The sequence below is a fragment of the Cyprinus carpio genome, chromosome B24 (genome assembly GCF_018340385.1).
Source record: "Cyprinus carpio isolate SPL01 chromosome B24, ASM1834038v1, whole genome shotgun sequence".
NCBI lineage: Eukaryota > Metazoa > Chordata > Actinopteri > Cypriniformes > Cyprinidae > Cyprinus > Cyprinus carpio.
This window is the reverse complement of record NC_056620.1, coordinates 19968497-19991672: the sequence shown is the minus strand read 5'-3', so window position 1 is coordinate 19991672 and position 23176 is coordinate 19968497. Positions and strand designations below refer to the sequence as shown.

At 34.2% G+C, this 23176-nt stretch overlaps 2 protein-coding genes and 1 long non-coding RNA gene across 4 annotated transcripts in view; 1 reads left to right on the top strand and 2 right to left on the bottom strand.

Moving 5' to 3' along the window:
• pcmtd1 (protein-L-isoaspartate (D-aspartate) O-methyltransferase domain containing 1) lies at positions 1–15590 on the bottom strand. Of its 2 annotated transcripts, XM_042751617.1 has the most exons (7): positions 15439–15590; positions 14929–15086; positions 8695–9189; positions 7106–7208; positions 5544–5715; positions 4433–4556; positions 1–2486 (listed from the first exon to the last, which is right to left on the bottom strand). In XM_042751617.1, the coding sequence occupies exons 3-7, from the start codon at positions 8999–9001 to the stop codon at positions 2113–2115; spliced, it is 1080 nt and encodes a 359-aa protein (XP_042607551.1). In that variant the 5' UTR covers positions 9002–9189; positions 14929–15086; positions 15439–15590; the 3' UTR covers positions 1–2112. The 2 variants fall into 2 exon arrangements, with proteins under 2 accessions (XP_042607551.1, XP_042607552.1); XM_042751618.1 differs by lacking the exons at positions 14929–15086; positions 15439–15590 and adding an exon at positions 9282–9505.
• On the top strand, positions 13338–17710 carry LOC122142162. Its single transcript, XR_006158393.1, has 3 exons — positions 13338–13564; positions 17153–17187; positions 17379–17710. It is a non-coding gene; the product is annotated as an uncharacterized LOC122142162 (long non-coding RNA).
• A 424-nt stretch (positions 17711–18134) lies between these two features.
• Positions 18135–23176, bottom strand: part of st18 (ST18 C2H2C-type zinc finger transcription factor) — a 48945-nt gene continuing 43903 nt past the window's right edge. Inside the window, exons 19-23 of the mRNA XM_042751771.1 lie at positions 22930–23151; positions 22077–22165; positions 21794–21897; positions 21553–21696; positions 18135–20134 (exon numbers count right to left, since the gene is read on the bottom strand). Of these exons, the coding sequence (XP_042607705.1) occupies positions 19994–20134; positions 21553–21696; positions 21794–21897; positions 22077–22165; positions 22930–23151 (700 nt within the window). The 3' untranslated portion in view covers positions 18135–19993. The remainder of the gene's footprint in view (positions 20135–21552; positions 21697–21793; positions 21898–22076; positions 22166–22929; positions 23152–23176) is intronic.

Sequence of the window (23176 nt, the reverse complement as noted above, 5' to 3'; positions counted from 1 at the left end):
TTGGCTTTAAATACATTTAATGAAAAGATGGTTGAGAAACATGGCATCAAATTACAGTCAGAAAAAGACATGGAGCATCTGTAGGACATCATGCTGTGGAATTAGATCTCATGAAATGATCAAACCATCACAAACGCAACGGACGAATTGCTCTTACCTTGAGAAACGGTCTGGTTTACAGTCAATAAGCAATATGAAAAGTAATGAAAATGATTACAAGATACGGTCATGTAGAATGTGCATGGCCTGTTGTTTCTTCTCTCAATATCTCAAACGCTTTGAGCATTATCATGATTGACTGAAAATAGTCATAAATCATCTTTGTTTTCAGGAGAGTAACCTATTAAAGTTTGTTTAATACAATTTTACACCTAAATGTGCCATCCTGCTGTCTCAATAACAAAACACATAAACCTCTCTCTTTTATGAGTTTTAAAGTCACTTTGTATTCGAAGCTGGTGTAATACTGTTTAAAAAGATGAAAGCATTGTTTCTAGGCTGTGCTGGTGTAGTTACTGTACCTTAACATGTAAGGCTAAATATGAAAAATCATTTTGGTTTTTATCTTTACATTCTAGTTTCCCTTTCACCATCCTTTCATAGATAGGCGATGACTTAAGGTGCTTAAAGTCCCCATAAAATCAAAAAATTGTGGCTTTTAAGTCCATGTCTGTGTGCTAGTGTACTTATAAAAAAAATTATCACATTAATTTTAGCACATGTAAATTTACAGTCAAATCATCAGCTTATCAGACTGTGGTTCACAGCTGTGGCATCATGGAGTTATTTGAGGAATAAACTAAACTAAAATAAAATAGTATTTAGATAAAATCTTACAATGATTATTATTTTTTTTTTTTAATATATATATATATATATTTAGTACTGCCCTGAAAAAGCTGCACAGCAGTAATGTACATATATTTCACAACACAAAGTAATTTTAAATACAAGAAAAATCCTGTTGAAAAGTACTTAGTACGTACTTCCAAATGCTTGGTTCTTGATATCATGTGTGAACAGCTACAATATTAAGAACCTTTCAACAGAATCATTATACTATATAAATAAAGTTATTTTTCTACTGTATATATCCTACATAGCTTCATCAGGGCAGTACTAAAAGAACAAAATGCAATTTTTATGATGACATTTTTTCTTTTATGAATGTTTCAGATGAATTTAAACAACACAATATCTATTGAACATATTAAACATACTTTGGGTCTTTTTCCAATATCTCAATCTGTGTGTATTTTTGGAAAATGTGACAAACATGACAGATGCAAATTCTATTACATTTCATTTCAATCTAACAAAATCCTCTACAATCAACTGAAGAACTGAAATGCAGCCACAGAATTCTTATGCTGACAATATATTGCAAACAAGTTGTTACGACAGTGAGAAATCACCGATTACAAACCCACACGAACAGTGACGTCTCTAACATTTTATGATCACAAGCAGAACAGTGGAGCGTTAGGTCTTCAGGTCGACTCGAAGACGAAAGAAAGGAACAATCCAAAAAATTACATCATCTATTAAGTGACAGCTCAATATCAGTACTTACAAATGTGACTAGAAAAAAAACACACAGGCCAAAAAAAAACGATCTCTAGATGAATTTCACTAAAACAGTCCAAAGAGCTATCGAACGCATAAGCATCATAAACAGCGAAAACTCCAGAAAGCTTCGCAGAATCAAAGAAGGCAAAAATCAATCCCAAAATAATGACTCGAATTTTCATTCTCCCTAGAATTAAAATAAGAAAGAAAACAGTCATTACTGGTTTCATCAAACAGCTGGTCTTACAATACAAGCCTGTGAAAAAGAGCTTCCTTCACATCTTCTCAATACAAACAAGGTGAGCAAGAAGCTTCTAAACCCCCAAGGTCCTCTGAAGTGAAAAATGTGAATATTACAAGGTTATGAGCCGTTAGAACAAACACAGCAAGCACAATCAACCCCCACGTCTCTGGCCAACACAGCCCAACCCTGTTTAAATCTTGAAATTATGCTACATTATCCAAAAAAACTATGAAATTGAGTAGTCTGAGAAGGAAAGTGGAAAGCACCGCCGCTGATGAATGCTTCTACGGGCCGGCGTGTTATTTCTCGCGGTAGAACAGCAGGTACGCCTTCAGCGACTCGGGCAGCGGCAGACTCAGGATTTTGTCTCTCAGATGGTTGACCCGCGGCTCCTCGGGTTTGACAGGCTCAATGTCTTTCTCCTGCTCCTCCTCTTTGCTCTCCTCCTCGATGCATTCGTCCTCCTCGCTGTCCATGGGCTGAGGAATCAGCTGGTTGCCCACGAACACGTAGGTGTTGATGCGGCGGCGGCGGCGGCAGCGCCTGCGTTTGCGCTTCTGGGACGATCGCTGCGTGTTGTTGTGGGCCGGGTGCTCCTCGTTGGTCAGGTCGCGGAGGGTCCGGCGGATGTAGATTCGCGCCAGGTCCTGAAGACTCCTCACGGACAGCGGCGCTGAGGGATGGAGGAATAATACAGGTTCACCGCTACAGGTTTCGCTCAAATCTCATTTGTGACCCTGGACCCAAAAACCAGTCCTGAGTGTCAATTTTTCAAAAATTGAGATGTATACATCATCTGCAAGCCGAATAAATAAGCTTTACATTGGTGTATGGTTTGTTAGGATCGGACAATATTTGGCTGAGATACAACTATTTGAAAATCTGGAATCTGAGGGTGCAAAAAAATCTAAATACTGAGAAAATCACATTTAAAGTTGTCCAAATGAATTCTTAGCAATGCATATTACTAATCAAAAATTAGGTTTTGATATATTTACGGTAGGAAATTTACAAAATACCTTCATGGAACATGATCTTTACTTAATATCCTAATGATTTTTGGCATAAAAGAAAAAGCGATAATTTTGACTGATACAATGTTTTTTTGGCTATTGCTACAAATATACCCCAGCGACTTAAGATTGCTTTTGTGCTCCAGGGTCACATTTGTGTGCACAACTAATTAGCATAAAGACACCGCAGGTCAATAGGGTAAAAACGAATAGATGTCACTACACTGCGCAAGCTGATTCTTCTCAGTACATTAAGACATCCGTTTTGAAATGTTATGTTTAATGAGGCAAGATCTCATTAAATATGCGCTAATTTGCATATACTTCCAGAATTGAATTCTAAATACTGGATAAAGCCACACTGTAATAAAAAATTATTTCTGTAGCTTGTTAAATAATTACAGTGAGTTTAAGCAACACAAGTACTTAGCATTTGGTTTCTACACTGGACAATTTTTATTTTTTTTTTTTACAAATAATTACTAAAAATTTTAAAAAATAAATTTTGAAGTAGACAGACTGAAATAGTATCTTCTTGTGAAACAATCTAATAATTTGTTTTATTTAAACATTAATTTTTTTCTCAGTGTACTTGATTTTACTATGTCTAGCCTACTTAAATATGCAAAACTGTTTACTCAATACGTAAAATATTAATGTCAAATGTTTACTTAATGCAATAAAAATGATTTATGTAGTCCCAACTCAATCAATCAATCAATCAATAAATAAATAAAACTGGGCAGTTAAAAATAACTTCCCACTGTCAAATTCCCAGATTCCCAATGTAAAAAAAAATAAAAAAATCCATGAAATCCATTTACCGATATCCGACACACAGTGCTGTTGCGCTACGGGCATCTGTCATCAACAGCAAACATAATAATAACAATTTTTTTAGATATAAAATCTATATCAGATGACTGATATATGAACAAATCCTTCTTCAGAATGCAAAACTTTAAAGTTTGGTTACACTCTTAAAAATAAAGGTGCTTCACGATGCCATAGAAGAACCTTTTTTGTCTAAATGGAAGAACCTTTAACATCTGAAGAAACCGTTGTGTTTCACAAAAGTTGTGTTCTTCGTGGTGAAATAAGGTTTTTCAGATTATAAAAAGGTAAGAAAGAGTTCTTTGACTGAATGGTTCTTTGTAGAACCAAAAATGGTTCTTCTATGGCATCGCTGTGAAGAACCTTTTAAGCACCTTTATTTTTAAGAGTGTATGCAGGCATTACAGATAAAAAAAAAAAACTCATTTTGAGAAAACTGCCTTTAAAGATGTCTATGGTAACTGAAATGTACAGGTGCAAATAGATAAAGTGTAATAAAATAAAATAAACTCTCTATAATCTGTACTTTGGATGTTTTCTATTCACTAGTCTGAGAGAAGACATGTCATGGAAGCAAAATAGCCCAAAATCTCAAGACTAACCAGTGCATAAAAAAAAAAAAAAAAATTGAAGTTTGGCCTGTAGTGTTGTTTACTGTTCTGAATGAATCCGGTTAGAAATGGAATCTACAATAAATCAGTCTGGAACATTGTCCCTATCAGCAGCTGACTGGCCAGGACAGTGTGAGGTCATAAAAGAGGCGGAGACTCACGGAGCACCACAGCTTCAGGCTTGCAGCCGTCTGTCCTGCTCTGCGGAACAAGAGGAGCAAATGACACGGCCAGGATATTCTTACTCTCCCAGGAGCTCTGACCGGTTCTGGTGATCTGAGTCAGCTGTAGCAACACACAAACACTCAACTAATAAAGAGCTCAGACGTTCCATGCTCAACAGGATCATAAACATTACTATTAATATCCTACAATATCATGCATTTATATAAATACAATGCAATTTTAACAATTTTCTCATTGACAACTTTTTAGATGCCAAATACAGACAAAAGATTCATTTTTATACTTTTTTTTTCAAGCAGTTGTATATACTGTAGGATAGCCAAGGCTTTTATCATTCTACTCAACATTTTAAAAGGGTAGTTTCTACTACACCAAAATGTATTTGCACACTGTATACACACAAATAACTGAATGACTGAAGTGGCATTTATTTGGAATAAAAAGCAAAAGTATACTTTTCAAGCAAAACATTTCACAAAAAGACTTGAAACAGTGTAAAATGAATAGAGTCAGTAAAGTGTGACTTTTTGTCTGTTTGTCCTTAGTGGAACATGTTAATATTTAATATAATGAACCACAGCTGTGGTTGCTCTACTTATCTTAATATTGTTTATATAATATGAATATGTTTATTTATTGTTTTTTAAATTTAATTTTTAATTGTAGTTATTTTGTTATATGCTTTAATATTTCTTTGAGTATTTATTTGAGTAATTTTAATACTTAAACATATTTTATTTAATTAAGCTGCCAAGGCAACATTACTCATTTTCACTTGCATTTTAAGTTTAAATTTGTCATCTAATATTTAATTTTATTTCAGCTTTATTTTAATAGTTTTAACTAATTTAATTGAATTTTACTTAGCAATACAATAAAAAGATAAAGAGCTGACTTCATCCAAAAATGAAAAAATAATCACCAAAACACCAGTGAATTAAAAAGACATTTGATGAGAAAAGATCTTGCAACATTTGAGAGAGACAGATCTGGGTTGGGATTTTTTGTGGTCTAATTTATTTGTAAGTGTGACTGAAGTCTCCAAACTTTGTTTAGGGCCACTGTATGTATCATCCTGTGTTTTACCTGATCCTCTATCGGCATGACCAAAATTCCTCCGACTTTCAGCAGGATTTTCATGTAGTTCTCGTGGTCCTTCTGAACTCCAGCGCCGCAGTAGATGCGGTCGTACTGGTGACTGTCTGAGGAAATCTCCAGACAATTCCCCACCACAAAGTGTGGTTCACAGAACTCAAACCTGAAATGACACATTTATAACATTGATAGTCATTTCTAGAACACAATTTCTGGTTTGTTTTTGCAAATCTCACAGCTATGTGGTTTCTAACATGTTCCAGTTGATTTTAGTGTGCTACTATGCCGTTTCTAGGGTGTTTTCAACCTTTTTGACTTGAAGGCCTCCTATTGTCCTACACAATATATTACATAAGCTATCGTATTTCCTTCTGCATGTTCTGCTGTAATTTTAATAAACCTACTTGTTTTCTTTTTCTTTTTTTCTTAATTAACAGAAGCTGGGAGCGTCAATATATTAAAATTAATTAACCACAATTATTTTTGTGACTCCAGTAGTTTCAAGAACTGTATAGTCATGTATATATATATAGTATACATTTAATTTTTACTTTATAACAATTTTAATATTTATTTATTTTAATTTTTACTTTAAAAGCCACTCTTTTTGAATACAATAATTTTAATCTTTATTCATTTTTAATTTTTATTTTAAAAGCCAATCTTTTTGAATACAATAATTGTAATCTTTATTCATTTTTTATTTTAATTTTAAAAAATGACTCGTTTCATTGCAAAACATAATTATTGTGAACGTGTTTTATATATATATATATATATATATATATATATATATATATATATATATATATATATATATATATATATAAATAAAAACAAGGTAAATAAATAAGCATTTTAGGCACAAAATATTTTTATTTTAACAGTTGTCCTGACAATATTCTGGCCTCTAAATGTGCAGGTGTTTTGCAAGATTTAATGTCTGCCAGGCAAAAATTGCTTTTCAAATTGCTTCGAAGTAATAGCACACCTCTTTTCAACAAGCTGTATAATTTGAGTTATCACTATTGTGACAACGAAAGAACCACATAGCAACCAAATAGCAATGCACTAACAACAGCCTAGCATTATGTCAGCGAGTTTTGCACGGGCAAGTATATTTGCATTTCCTTCAGAAAATGTACGAATCTATTTTCATGATTGAATAAAAAGCAATTTTCCTTATTTAACTGGTAGAGAACTGACATGATGCCAAGAGCAATCTGATATTGAGCATATTATTAGCATCAGTCCATACGTGTTTTTATTTGCTTAGCAGCAGTTTTATTGAGCAGTCACAGACTTAACAAGACGTGAAACAGATATGGAGCTCTGAACATTGATTAAGCAACCTTTGGGCACATGTCCTTCTGTTATGAAACACTTTAACGGCTTGTTTAATTGCGTCAGTGTTTTGTCTGATACGTCATTACAGCTCTCATTAAGCAAATTTAATTTCTATAGGTGTAACAAATCTAGCACCTTTTTTTAATAGAATATTTACACTCACACTTAGATCTATAGAAACAATGCAAAATAAGAGTTGAACATGCCTGTCAAAGCTGTCACTGTTTTTAATGAAGTCATCCAGTCTTTCTTTTGCATATTCCACCACATCCTTGTGTAGCTCTACGCCATGATTTACTCCAAACGGACCTGCAAATAATAATAATACATTTTTATTAACTAAAATATACATTTTAATTACTATCAGTCACATACCATGATATTTCATTGAAATATGAATATTTCCAGACAATAACACACCAAAAGTGAAATATTCTGAATAAAAAAAAAAAATGCACAAAACCTGCCAGTGTGCTACCATGCAGTATCTCACATAGCTTTTTATGGAAATTAATACTTTTAAGTGAGGATGCATACCATTAGCCAACATTGACAGTAAAGACACTTAGAATGTTACAAAAGATTTCTATTTCAAATAGATGCTGTTCACTGAACTTTATCAAAGAATCATAAAAAAAAAAAAAAACGTGTATTATGGTTTCCACAAAAATATGAATCAGTACAAATGTTTTTAACATTGATAATAATAAGTGTTTCTTAAAGCAGCAAATCAGCATAGAATGATTTCTGAAAGATCACGTGACACTGAAGAATGGAGTAATGATGCTGAAAATTCAGCTGTGTATCACAGAAATAAATTATATTTCAAAATATATTACAATAGTAAACAATAATCTCAAATTGTAATAATATTTTACCATATTAGTTTTAACTGTATTTGTTATCAAATAAAAAAACACACCCTTTGTTAATACTCTTAAAAAAAAAAAAAAAAAAAAAAATAATCTAACAGACCATAAATCTAATAACTTATAAAAGTTATATCACATTCTCTACTCAACACTTGCATGATTTTTGAGTCATTCATGTCTGTAGCACCAACATTTATGTTTGTTTAAATCCCTAAAATTAAGCAATAATAAGAATAACAGTGATGCAAATAAAAAGATCTACTAACTAAATATAATTCAAAAGTGAAATTACTATTAGGCACAATGTTCAAACAAAAAAGTAAAAACAAACACTTCCTCTAGTCTCAGTTGGCAAGAGGCTGATGGAAAAAAGCTGATTTATGCGACTGAAATAAATTACACATAAAATGTAAAACTCGGATTGGTCCTAAAAAAGTATTTATCGTTGTGTGCAAGTTTATTATTTCTTCTTCTAATATTTTTTCCTTTTTTTTTTGAATACTACTACTACTACTACTATTATTATTATTATTATTATTATTATTATTATTATTATTATTATATTTTATGTATTTACTAAAATAGATTAAACAATAAATAAATTCTACACTTAAAAATAAAGGTGCTTCACGTTTTGTCTAAATGGTTCCATAAAGAACCTTTAACATGTGAAGAACCTTTCTGTTTCACAAGAGGTTCTTTGTGGTGAAAGAAGGTTCTTCAGATTATAAAAAGGTAAGAAAGAGATGGTTCTTTAAAGATCCTTTGACTGAATGGTTCTTTGTGGAACCAAAAATGGATCTTCTATGGCATTGCTGTGAAGAACCTTTTGAAGCACCTTTATTTTTAAGAGTGTATCCTCATTATCGGCTGTTTCCTTTATTGTCTTGATACTCTAGACATGTCATCAGAGTGGTTCTCACCTATGATCAGGCCGACCATGGTGCTCAGGTATCCCGTGCCGCTGCCGAGGTTCAGGAAAGACAAACCCTGCTGGAGTTTCAGGGCTTCCATCACCTCAGAGTAGATACACGGCGCTGACAGGTGTATATTCCCGTGCTTCCACGCCAGATCCTTGTAGGCATTGTCTCTGTAGCCGTCCAGGTAATAATCTCCACGGTCTATGGCCCTGAAGGCCTGCTCCACGCGGTCTGTGCGGATGTACTGCGCTTCCTTCAGGTTGTCTATCAAATCATCGTTGTCCTCGCCAGCACTGACTGCTCCCCCCATGATCCCCTCCGAGAAAAGAAACAATCCAAAAAAAAAAAAGGAAAAATGCAGAGGAGGTGAGAGACGGATAACTAGACCAGTCCTCACATCCAGATGAAAGCGCTGGAGCGATTCTCCGCAGGGATGCCCAGTCGTGATGCCTGTGTCCCACACAAATCACCTCAGACCATTCTCAGCTACGCCAAGATCTGAGGATTGAAAAACAAAAGGTGACGGTTTAGATCTCTCTCTCTCTCTCTCTCTCTCTCTCTCTCTCTCTCTCTCACACATTTCAGTTTACCCTTCTCTCCTGAAAACGAGAGCCATGCTGTGCGAGAGCGTCCGTGCCACCTGATGCCTGCCGGCTTTGATTTCTCAGCAAGGTGTTGCATGCACCTGATGTTACCTGCCTGATGCAAGCTGCTTTAATATTGCAGAAAGTCTGAAGGCTTATTGTATGTCACAGATGATAATAAAATACACAAATGTCAAAACAATCAATTAGACAAAGCACTGGTGCGACATATATAATCTTTTCAACCTTTTTCGACAATCTTTATTATAGTAGATGACATTTTTTTAACCCATTTTTTGTTCCTACAAATACACACACACACAATATATAAAGTCAATCTAAAACATTTATAATGTTACAAAATATTTCTATTTCAAATAAATGCTCTTCTTTTTAACACCTATTCATCAAAGAATCCTTAGAAAAATGTATCCGTTTCCAAAGAAGCACAACTGTTTTAAACATTAATTATAATAATGTTAATAACAATGAGATTTTTTGAGCAGCAATTCAGCATATTAGAATGTTTTCTGAAGCACCATGTGTCACTGATGACTGATTAAAAATTCAGCTTTGCTGTCACAGAATTAAGTTACATTTTTAGATGAATTTATATAGAAAATGGTCATGGAATAATATTTCTGGATTTAACTGTATTTTTTGATCAAATAAATGTAGCCGTCATGAGCACAAATATTTTTCAAAAACATTAAAAATCCTTTTAACCTCAAACTTTTGATTGTTAATGTAGTTTTTTAACAGTTTTATGTTACTCCGATTAAAATGTGTAAATTTGTTCACTTAGAAGAGTAATATCACAGCTCTACTCAACATCTAATTTGATGAATCATTCATTGCACTAACAGTTCCAAACGTGTCACAAATGTGCCAATTTTTCAAGTTTATGACTTAGAAGTTCGTTCAAATTCCTAAACATAGGCATGAACAATAATAATAATAATGATGCAAATAAAAGATACATTATCTTGATATGACTCAAGGATGCAGTTACCTGTCTGATGCTAGCAGCTTTAAGACTGCAGAAAGCAGCAGAAGTCTAAGCCTGAAGTCTTACTACTTGTCTCAAATGATAATATAATAAATGCCAAAGCAAAAAAAGAAATCAGTTATTAATCAGGACATCTGAACGTCTGCTTCCTGGAAATGCTATGCACTTAACAACTGAATAGGCTTTGAAAGCAAGAGCAAAGCAAGTCTGAAAGTGGCATTTGGGCTGCAGACAGGACATTTAGAAAGTGTCAGAATTTGCATGCCTGGTAATTGAGTTAAGCTGAAGTTCTGTAACCTCAAGGATTTTCATGAACCTGAACTAGATCTGGATTTAAACAAACAAACATGAGGCTTATTTACTTACAACGGTTCAGTGAGTTCAAGAAAAGCCCAATTACTGTACATCTAAACATCTCCATTCTCCAGTCCAATTAGAGATAGCTTTGCAAAGAACCATCCATCTAAAAAAGAACCCATTAAATCGGTTTCATTTTCTGTGTTGACATACTTCCTATTGAAACTGCAGATCTCATCCCTTTTTGTAATATATGTATTTTTACATTGTTTTTAAAAAGCGAACAGGCTTTAGTTTACATCACAACCAATAAATCACGATGTTCTACTTGCAATTGTTAGTCAGAAACAGCTAGGATTAGAAGAATGAGTTGTTCTCATTCTTACAGAGCCCTCAAAGTGACAACTGCAGAAGACAAACTAGATTTGCAAGAAAAAAAAAATCCAAAGTGCACAGAAAAACAGGCTTTTATATTCACTGTCTTATCAAAAATTTGGAATAATTAATATTTCCTCATTTTTTAGTTTCAATGCTTTTTTTGTCTCTTATTCTCACCAAGGCTAATCAAAAATACAGTAAAGCAGTAAAAATGTGAAATATTAATACTATTTGCACTTACTGCTATTCAGCAAGAATGCATTCAATTAATCAAAAGCAAAAGTAGGGGTATTTATATATTCAAATAGAAGACTGTCATTTTAAAATGTTTGTAATATTTCACAGTATTACTGTTTTACTGTATTTTTGATCAAATGAATGCAGCCTTGGACAAGCATAAAGGAAAATAATTTAAAAAAATCTGAAAAATCCAAAATATACTGAATGTTTCCCCTGCAGTATATCTAGTGTTTTCTTTGTTTGTTTTTGAACATGTACAAGTTTTTCATGCATGTATGAAAGTCTCAGGGTTTTTTTATCTTTTTTTCCTGCAAATGTCACTTTAGAACGTATGGAGCATCTAGAGAGCATTTGATTGGACAAAAAAAAAGTTGGACACGCCCATTAGTGCAACATGATGTCATCAGTATTTTTGCTCCTGAAAGACTGAAAACTATAAATGCACATTTTTAATTAACGTGAATTATGTCCATATTTTAATAACCTAAACACTAAACAGACATGGATCAAAAGCCACAAAACTTTTTACAGGGTTTAAATTATGTCTACATCTCTGTTATTTTCTTGTTCTTTTTTTTCTTTTCTGCACATGCCTTCCTTTTCAGCCTTTTCCTGTAACGCTGCCCCTTCAGTCTCCTGCACTAAAAATACTGCAGGGAGGGATCTGGGTCAAACCTCCTACTCTGTTTTGTACAAGACCTGATTGCAACCCTACAGAGACTCTCTGTACATCAGTATACAACTTACAAAAGGGAACGGCACGTATCACATGAATGCTCTTTCTCTCTAACAACAGACACTGAGAGCTGTTTATAACACTATAAACCAATAAAGCCATTAATATTGGATATAAAAACAGGATGCTGGTTTTCATGCCATCGCTAACTGGTTTTGTCGCTGAGTAACTGCTGGATTGTTGTGGAGTTAATACTGGAAGCAGAACAATGGACTGGAACAGTCTGTTATAAGGCTGAGCTGATCCGTCATTAACATGTTTAAACTTGCTGGTTGCATAATTGCAACATTATCACAGAACACTGATGCTCGGCCAGAACTAATCTGTTTACAATTCCTCTGTGCTTTTCAAGTGAAGATAAAACTTAAAATAAAGCAGCCCTACTCTGTAAGATTTTCACATTAGCCACTCATTATAATGCACAGCTGTCCGATCAATAGATTAATTAATTAATAATAATAATGGTTCATGTCATTTTAAAATAAATTAAAATAAATTAATATATATATATCTTTTTTTAAAATTGTTGTTATAGAAATTATAGTTTGACTAAAGAAAAGCAAGCATTAAGGCCTTCATGAAGTGCAAAACTCTATTCATAATTTTTTTTATTCCTTTTTGATTTTGCGGTGAAATACGACCTTTACATGACTGTAAGATTAAAATAATGACAATAATTGACATAACTTTATGTGCATTAAAGCCAAAATAGATGTGGCACAATATATTAATGGTTGCCGTGATTTTGCCAAGTAAGACATGTTCCTGGATCAACATCTTTTGATGATCCTGGATCAACATTATTGCCCAAAAATATAGACTTAGCCCAATCCTTACCCCTAAACCTAACCTTACCCATAATTTATCCCTAAAATCAGAGGGAACTGATGGTTCTAACCCTGATTGTAAGCCTAAAACAGATATTTCCTGAAAAGTTATATCTCAATTCTGATTGGTTGATTTGAATGTTGTTCCAGGAACATGTTGTACTTGGTGAAATCACGCTCATGATATATTAATATTCATTCCTTACAACTTACTAGTATTTAGTTTTCTTACCTATACTTATTTAAAACTATTTATATTGTTTTAACTATTCAAAAAGTTACTAGTGTCTATTCCAGTTTTCCTAGTACAGACACTAGTCAAGACTCTAGTGTGAAAGATTTGCATTATAAAGGTGTGTGTGTACAGAGAGCAAATATACATTTATGCTGCTTTCATTTTTTTCTATATTCATTTATCATTTGTTCATTTTCAAAATATTATTTTTTATAATATTACTCATTATTATGCATGCTCCTGCAATGCTTGCTCTTGTGGTTTAATCTTCTGATGGTGTCTTCACAAGTTACAGATAAGAAGGAATGTTTCCATTTCAAGGTTTCACAGGAGGTTGTTAAGCAGTTTGGTAACGTTTGTGCTGGTCAGACGAACCCAGGCGAAGCACAGACAAAAAACACAAATGTAATAATTTAATAAACTCCTAATTTTTTCACGACAGTAAAATGGAAGACAATTAAGAATAATTCACTTTCTGTTGACGGTTTGGATATCAAGACCAACATTGTGGAGGACAGAAGTTTTAGCATGGCCGGATCCAATATTCCTGATGACTGAGAGTGACTGGTAAGATTTATAATTGTACTATAAAGCAGCCATTCCTTTATATAAGTAGAGCTCAAAGGCTAATTATTTATATTGTGGAAAAAGTTGATAGTATCTAGTGAACAGTAAAAAAAAAAAACACACACAAAAAAAGCATGCCTATATGAATAAGGACTAGTATTTAATGAGCAGTTATTGTGCAACTTAAAATATATAATAGTCACTGTTAAATTGCTCAATCATAAAATAGGTACTAGTAACTTAACTAGTTAGTTTTAAGGAATACATTTTCAAGCAGCTGCCATAACATTACAACAACGCTAGTCTCTAAACAAATACGACGCCAAAACGCTATATAATAATCAATGTTGTATTCTGGTTGATGTTTTTGTCGACAGTGTAAAGAAAAGCCGTATTTGCGACGCTTTCGGTTGTTTGTTTGTTTACGTGTGGATGGTGACGAAGCGCGTGACGTAGATCGCTGCGGTCCGTCCATAAGCGTACAGATCTACAGTTCACGACGCACTTATAATACACTACACACATCCGCACTGCGTTAAAAACAACACTGAGTTCAGCGGCGTGTGCAGTGCGCATTAAATCTGTACAGTACAGGCCTACCTGAGACGATCAGACGTGAGAGTATAATCAAAATCAAAGAAGCAGCAAGAGAGAAAATATAAGCGTTCGCATGTTTCGATCCGCCATAATCTCTCAGGCAGGACTTTCATGCATATATTAATTCAGTAACTCTACAGATCTAATTAACAACGAGGTTATGCAATAACACTTGACATTTAAAGTATGCATGAACAAAACTTCCGGTGCCTCGTGCATCTGGCTTTTGTTATTATGTGTGTTGCGTAATGAACAATAGCGTAAAGCTAAACATTTTATAAGATATAAATATGAAGCTGTTATGAAATAAAGCTTCAGAGACAGTTGTTGTACTGCTATTGTTTTTGTTTTTCTAACAAGTATTAGTAAACTTGCAGCATCTGGATAAAACACCTCTGAATTTCTGAACTATAGTTTGTAATTCAGATGAAAATAAGATGAGAGAGACAGCAAAAACCTCTAGCTATTCGGTTTCTAAAGAAACCCATGCTGTTAGATGACATTTAAACGCTGCAGGACTGGGAAAACCAGTGAGACGGAAGACATTGTGTTTGACCTGGCACAGCAAACCTCTTAATAGACAATAAAATATTTGTGCATTCTTCAAAACAGCCATTTTGGCCTTTTTCGCATGCATTAAACCAAGTTAGTAGGCTTGCATTTCAATGTCTGCCTCGTGCACATCTTCCTCAGCTTGCTCAGATCAACGCAAAGCAACAAAACAAAAATGTCGGCATCATCTCTGCGGAATAACAATGTTCACTGACCTTTGTAAAGCCATGAATCGGGCTCTGCACGAGCAAAACACGCTGAATTACACAGTTGGAGCTGCACATTAGAGTTTGTGTTTTGAGCGCACTGTTGTTGTGCGATGTATAGATTTTCGTGGCGTTGAAGATCCAGCGCTGTTTTTCTCGAGGAACAGCTGAGAGGATGTAAACACACGTCACATGGTTTACAGAAACGGACATCAGACTGCAAATGCTGCTGTGCTAATAACTGGTTCTCATGAGAGTCCTCCAGGGGGCTCCCTGACACCCAAAAAGCGAAACTTCCACTGAGCCGCATTCAACTATCAGCTCGATTAGTGAAATATTGGAGGCATTTGTAAACAGAAATGTATAATCGTTTGAATCTGTTCATACTGAAGATTGATATTTGAGTGATGTTTACAAATATGCTGTATAAAAAAGGACTGAATTCCATTCGCCTCACAATTAATCACAAAAGAATGTGATTAGTCCATCTAAATCAGCGGTGAAAAAAGTAACACGTACCACGTGACAACACTGTCAACGCGCGTCTTCAGTAGCGTTCTGAACAGCGCTTGATTAAAAACAGCGAGATCACCTTTTAACAAAACAACTCAAATATAACATGTATTAATTATATTCACAAAATATCGCTAACTACAGACAATTCCTAGGCCGCTACCACGCCAGGCAACGTCATCTAAATAACATTCTACCCGTTTCATTCTGATGTGGACATCGGCTATTTTTCCCCACATGTATCGCACACGCCCCGCCCTCCTGAGCCCGGATTGGCTAGTAGGCTACAAAAGCGGTCAGCGATTGGACAGTTAAGGAATCGTTCATATTGACGTAGCTAGCATAGCAAATAGCGATTAGGAGGAGGCGGTACATGAGTGGAAAAAGCTTCAGAACAATGTACGTTTACAAGATTAGTGAGAAACAACAGCTGGCTACTTTAGAAAATGGTCTTGTAAAGGCATTTATAATGCACGTAAGCAGTTTTCTTTTAAAGCACCCAGCGTAAACCAAATGATTACTGGGTTTCGCAGTGAATCAGCGGTTGTTTAAATCATTTGAGCAGCTGTGGTCTGTGTGTTAGCATGCAGACTGATTTATGAAGATGATTTTTGGTGTTGAAATCTGTTGACAGTGGCTCATCAGAAGCACTCAATCCACAGTTACTCCTGGAAAGGAACAAACACGCCTTATTGATTACATCCCAAGCACCCATCATGTGCCTAAAGGGTTGCATCACTGAAAGCTAAATCAGTCTGAACACAAGCATACTGCTGTCTGGTGTAAATATAACCCTGGAGAACAGTTCTGCTGGTAGTGTTTGTCATATATCAGTGCTCTCAGCCGCACTGGAAAACAGTATTCACTTACCACCATGACATCTTTTTATTTCCCCATACGCCACTCTACCCTGTTGACCCATCATGGCACTGCAAGGTCCACCAAGTCCAACTCTACTAGGAAATTATAATGTTCAAACACTGTACCAAGTTCCTAAAATTAACTCTACAATATGTAACAGCACTCTCATCCAGTGGAATTATTATGGTGGCCGAAAGAGCTCAACGCGCTTCAACTTCAGAAAACACTTGCAAATCGAAAAAGCGCCAGCAAATCAATAAAACCTCTTCATCAGTTTGACAGCAGGTGCTGCAAATGCTTACAACACAACCAAATTAAGAATTTTATTTGCCGTGCATTTCTTTATTTGGTTGTGTTGTGAGCATTTTCAGCGTGTTTATATTACAGCAAGATAATTTTCTGGTGTGTAAATCAGTGGTTAAGATCAGATATACCTAAAGATGAACTCAGTTAAGATGAGGAGACCAATTTATGTTAAATCAAGTACTAAAAATTGTGCTAATTTTGATGCATATAGCAGTTTATTTACATTTATCATCTGCATGAGTATTAGTACCTTTAAAATGTAGTTAAATAAAGTTCAGCTCATTCCTAGGCAGTATTTGTTAATGAGGACAGCTAGTATTGTGAGGCCTCGGGCCTGGGGTGGCTACAGAAGTTCACTGGCGCAGTGGGACAAAGAGCCACGAGCAGCTCTGCCTTTTCTCTGATTTTCATGAGATTTCTGTAAATGGCCATGAGCGTGGCATGTTAGCATATCCCACTGAGAGATTCAGGTGCATCAACACAAATCAAACACACACTGTATGCTGTGCACGTCTGTCATGGACCGTTTAATAATTGTTGGGTTTGTTTGTAGGTGACGTGTAACAGGAAAGCCGTGCCTCGTTTCAGGTAATTACATGTCATTTGCATCATCATCAACTCATCAAAGGCAAGGATAAATTACTCTGATAATTATCAAAGATTTCATATCAGTGCTGTAGGGTCACGTGAGGGGCCTGCCCTGAGGAGGAAAATACATCATTGTGTAGTGATTTAACCAGGCAGACTGGTTAACATGTATTGTTTGTGTGTTCTTGCAGGTGCTAAAACAGAAAAAACTTTTTTTTTCTTTTTGGATGCTTGCTGTGTTTCGACTCCAGGAGCGAAGGTCTGAAACCGTTTGTACAGTAAAGTTGCATTCATACGCCATCTGCTGGTAAATATGAAAATTGTTTTTGAAAATCTTATAATGTTTCCTAGGCCTAGAACTTCAAGAGCACAATTTAAAATGCTACCCTCAAATTTGATTTTTAAAATAATACATTTTGGATTTGGTTTTGAGCGTTGATGTAATCGGAATGCCATTAACAACACACTTATGTGAGGAGCAAAATTTAATGGAGATTCAACCTTTTCAGACATTTTTGCAATTTCTACGATATATTTGTGTAGTTTTATGAATAAATATGAGAGTTTATGAAATATTTATAATTTTAAAAAAAAAATTTTTTTTTTCTTAAAATGAACTGAGTGAAACGTTGAGAGTAAATTAGAGTTGAGCCAAAAACATTTAAAAATGTTACACTGTCAAATTGTATAATTTTAGGTTTTAACTTTTAATTTGGGAACAACAAACTTCTGTGAGGAGGAAAAATGCTTCCCTGTGATTTCATGAAGATAATATATATATATATATATATAATATATATATATATACATATATATATATATATATCAAATGCACTCTTCATATAGATCTATATCTAGTAAATATTTGAATATGAGATTTAATCTAAATTCTATATTTTTTATAGGACTTCAATATGAGCAACTGTACAATGAGTGCTATGCAGATCATTTCAATAGTTTATTTCTACCATACACAAACTGTACAACACAGCGCAGTACTGCTTATGAAATTTTAAAAGTGTAAGGAAATCCTGATATACAAACTACTCAAACTGAAAAAATCATAATAATAATTTAAAAACAAAAACAAACTAAATCATTTACAGTACTGTGTATTATACTATTTTTTTCTTTTACACAAAAATTCATATCACATTACAAAACATCAAATACAAAAAGGAAAAATAAATATTCCTCACAAAACTTCCTGAGCAAACAATCTGTGGTTTATAAATTAAAAATTAGGAATTACAAATAATTGAAACAGAATTAATCATGAATTATACAGTAATTTAGGATTAAAAAAAAAAAAGATTCAGTTTTATCGAGAATACAATTCATTGTGCACATTTGGTCAGGTTTTATTCCATCTGAATGACCTGCAAAAACACAATTTTTGACATTATCAATGGACAACGTAAAACTAAGGTTAAACTCCTTCAGTGTGCTTATTAACCTGCACCGATCATGTATTTGTGACCCGCTCGAAATAAACACTAAATAACAGAATAAAAGTGCAAAGGGGTACGTTTAGTGTTAGAGAAAGCTTTAAAAGTGCTGCGACGAGGCCATTTGTGATCGTAACAGCAATAAGGTGACCTCGGCCGTGCATTTAAACACAAAATCAAGTGGTACGGATTCAGTCAAAATGGAAAGATTACTCTCTGTTGCCGTTCTTTTGCTGTAAATTGTCAATTTTTATGTTTAAGTGGCTTGAAGACATGAAGTGCTTTGAGAAAATATCATCCATAAAACCTATTTGAGAGCCCACCGTTTGTCGCACAAAAGAAGCCAGAGGTTGAGGAGTTCAGTCTCACAGAAAAGAATAAAAACCGTATTGTGCCTGATCATAAAACACTTTTTTACAAGAATATCGTTACATACTTAAAATGGCGTATAAACAGTAGGTAAACAGAGTTTAGAGGCTTTTCATTCGGAAAATAAATATACTGCAGAATAAAATGAATCACCATTCACGTAATACTGCTCTACCACAAAACATAGCATATTCCATGTACTCATTTACATTTAGGCACATATATGCACACACGGATGTGCACACCAAAGGCAGTTCATATGAACAGAAATGGAAATAAGTTTTGTGTGTGTGTGTGTGTGTGTGTATGTGGATGATTTGATTTTTGCTCGCTGTACAGTCGAGTTAATCGGATAAAATATTTTCTTTTTGCGCACTTGTTTGAATTTATGCATGAAAACAAATGATGTAATTTCAGTGGCATACATTACATAAAATTTTTTAAATAAGTCAGGGATGGATACAGTACAGCTCTAATAGACCAATAACAGCTGCTCACCAACAGGTGGCGCAAGTGGACTATTCTTACATTTGACATCAGTTATGAAGAAAAAGTCATCGTGATATATTTTAAACGACTAAAACTCCCAGTTATTGTACAACAAATGCAAAATAAAATTCACAATATGTAAGATTGGCCTTGCATTTTAGAGTTGCAGCAATAAATAAATAAACGAATCAATAAATAAGATTACTGTGAGATAAATAGTACCGATGAATAAAGATAATATGTAGCAATAATATAATAACACACAAAAAGAACAATACGGAATAAAGTCAAGCAAACCATAGGAAATAAATAAGTGCAAAAGGAGGTCAAATCTCACTAAAAGGAACAATGAGCTGTAAAAATGCGGCTGGTAATTTTCAGTGCAATGAATTTGTCATGGAATGGAGTTGTTGTTGTTTTTTTAAACGAGACATATCTTGCACAGATGACAAAGCCAGCCCTCTGCAGACAATCAAACGCTTGTGAACGAGAGTTTGGCCTTATACGTGAATGCCCTTGATGGCCTGTCTGATGCTGTCCAGTAAGGCTTTGCATTCGGGTGAATACTCGTGCTCTGAATTGTTGTACATATCCGTCAATGTGTTCACGTACGCTTCGAAGTTCTGTTCATTTATTGGACCCTGAAACACATTAAAGAACAAATTCAGTAACATCAAAATGCATGTTTCATAATGTCTTTAAAATGCATTCATCCCTTACAAACATGCACCATTTTAAAATACCACAGTTATTGTTGCTACAGTAAAATCATATTCAGTGAATTCCTGTAAATCATCATATTGAATTAAATTAGCCTGCAAACAAGTTTAAGACTCTTGTGGCTATTGTAATAATGACAGTAGTAGCTAATACCAAGTTACCACCGTTTTATGGCACTTTGTTAGAAAATACACTGTAAAAAATCAAATGTGCAGCTGGTTCCTCAAGGACATATTTATGGCTGATTTATAATTGATTTTGATTTGGCCGTATTACATATTATTTTAGTTAATGCATTAACTAACATTAACAATAAGCATTTGATACAATATTTATCAATCTTTGTTATCGCTGTCATCTTTTAATTTTGTACATTTTGAAATGAACTGCTTTAGAATTATTTTATATTGTTATTTATTAATGTGGTTAACTAATATTAATAGGGTTTTTGTGGCTCAATCGTTAGTAAAGGTCTTAATCAGAACACAAAGTTCTAAATTAAATTTAATGTTGCATGCACTGCACTAAATAAATGAATGAATACATACATACATACTGTCTTGTTACATTTACATGTGAAGATAGTTGAAGTCTTGTTTTCTGAGAAATTGAACAAATTTGAGTGATTTTATTCTTAAAACCATAACAAATATATCTCAATAAGGTATGAAAACTATAATTTTCTTTACTTCGTCTTAATCCAATATTTGAAAAGTCTTAACTTGGCCTTCATAAAACCTGCAGAAACCTTATAAGCAGAGCATTGTCATATTTTTAAACTATTACTTTTTTTTTACAGTATAGTTAGTTTTTGTAAAGGACCTTATGCAGTGATCAAAACGGTGTAATAATATGTGTCCCTGGACCACAAAACCAGTCTTAAGTGTCAATTTTTCAAAATTGAGATTTATACATATCTGAAAGCTGAATAAATAAGCTTTTCATTGATGTATGGTTTGTTATGACAGGACAATATTTGGTCGAGATACAACTATTTGAAGAAAATCGCCTTTAAAAGTTGTTCAAATGAATTCTTAGCAATGCATATTACTAATCAAAAATTAAGTTTTGATATATTTACAGTCGGAAATTTACAAAATATATTTATGGAACATGATCTTTACTTAATATCCTAATTATTTTTGGCATAAAAAAAGAAAATCAATAATTTTGACCAATACAATGTATTTTTGGCTATTGCTACAAATATACCCCAGACACTTAAGACTGGTTTTGTGCTCCAGGGTCACATATTTGTTGACACAGATCAGGTTATGTTTTACATGTTTATCAGAGTGTGTCGGTCGGTGTAAATATTTCAGCCCGAGGTCTGTCTCACCATTTGCGGCAGCTGGATATCTGTGAGACTGTTGATAAGTGCTTGACTGAGACGCGCTAACTCCTTCAACAGACTGTCGTTGTGCTGCTCGATTATTTTATTCTCCTCCTCGATAGTTTTCAGGTTGCACTCCATAGATGAAATCTGTTTCAAAACAGGGAAAAACTTCAGCTCTGAAACTACATTACCCACAATGCTCGGCGTGTAAGACGGTAAAATGAATGCATATCATGTTATTTACCTGAGTCTGGAGCTGCATCATGTCTGCTTCTATCTTCAGATTGGATTCATTTAGCTCCTTTATTTCGTGATCCAAGTGCTGCATGTCTTCACTGTTTTCGATACCTGATTGACAGAAGACAAGCCAGGCCATGTTAATCTCAACTACAGTACTTGAGAAAGCTGCTGTAACTTTTGAAGCTCTTTGTTTTTCTTATTCTTATGGCACACTACAATGATAATATTAGCGTGTCAAACATTAAGCATTTAGCTTCACTTTATTCTCAAGCACTTGAATTACTCACCGCTGCTGGTTTTGAGTTTGATGGTCATCATCTCTTCATCAGAGAGTTTCTTCTTGATACTCTGGGCGTTTAGTGGACATCCTGACAAACTGTCAAAGGACAAAACACAAAATCTACAAATCAATACTAGCAATTTTGAGTTTTTTTGTTTTCTATCTAGTGTCAGATAATACGTATAATATATGACCGTAATCAGCAACATTCACAGAATGTTTACATTTACAAATAATAACATTATTGGATAAAGTAATGGTGGTCAAAAATGAAAAAACATAAAATTTCAGAAGAAAATGCATATTTTGCATAATGAATACTGCTATCTTTACTTATTTCTGAAGTCAACCTGTATATATTTGCGGATTTGAATATTTATTTTGTATGTTTATGTGAAAAAAATCCACATATGTTAGCTTGATTGGAAATAATAGTAATAATATTGGAAATTTAATGGAAGTATTATTATAATAATAATATAGTGAGTTCTGTATTGTGTGTGTGTGTATATATAATTACAGAACAAAATGCATATTTTGAATCATAAAAGTATTTATCTTATTTCTGAAGTCAACATGTATATATTCGTGTAGTTTAATATTCATTTAGTATATTTATGTGAACATTTTTATATTATATAATGTATATTGTTATTACATTATATATAATAGAATAACATTTTATTTAATGTAAATCACATTTCAATATAATGTAAGATTATATGTACAAAACAACTCGGATAACAACTCAGAAAGTTCAAAGTGAATGTGTTCAGGTTGGGTCAAGAGGTCTCACTATGCTGTAGATACTAGATTTAACATCAGAACTGAAGTTCCAGGTTATCGTATAGTTTCCTCACCTCCTGTGTGTGACAAAGACGTTGTTGGCGTGACCCAAGCCGTTGCAGCCGGGCAGAGGGCAGTGTGGAAGCTCCTGTTTACAGAGCTTCCAGGAGAAGGCCGATCCGTTCACAGAGCTCTCCTTCTGCCGCTTGGTGGCGATGGGGCAACTTCCTGCGCTGCGATGAGACGTGTATTTACCCGAAACATGGCCCTGACCGTCACAGCCTGCCACCGGGCACCTGGTGCACGAGAAAGGAAATATAT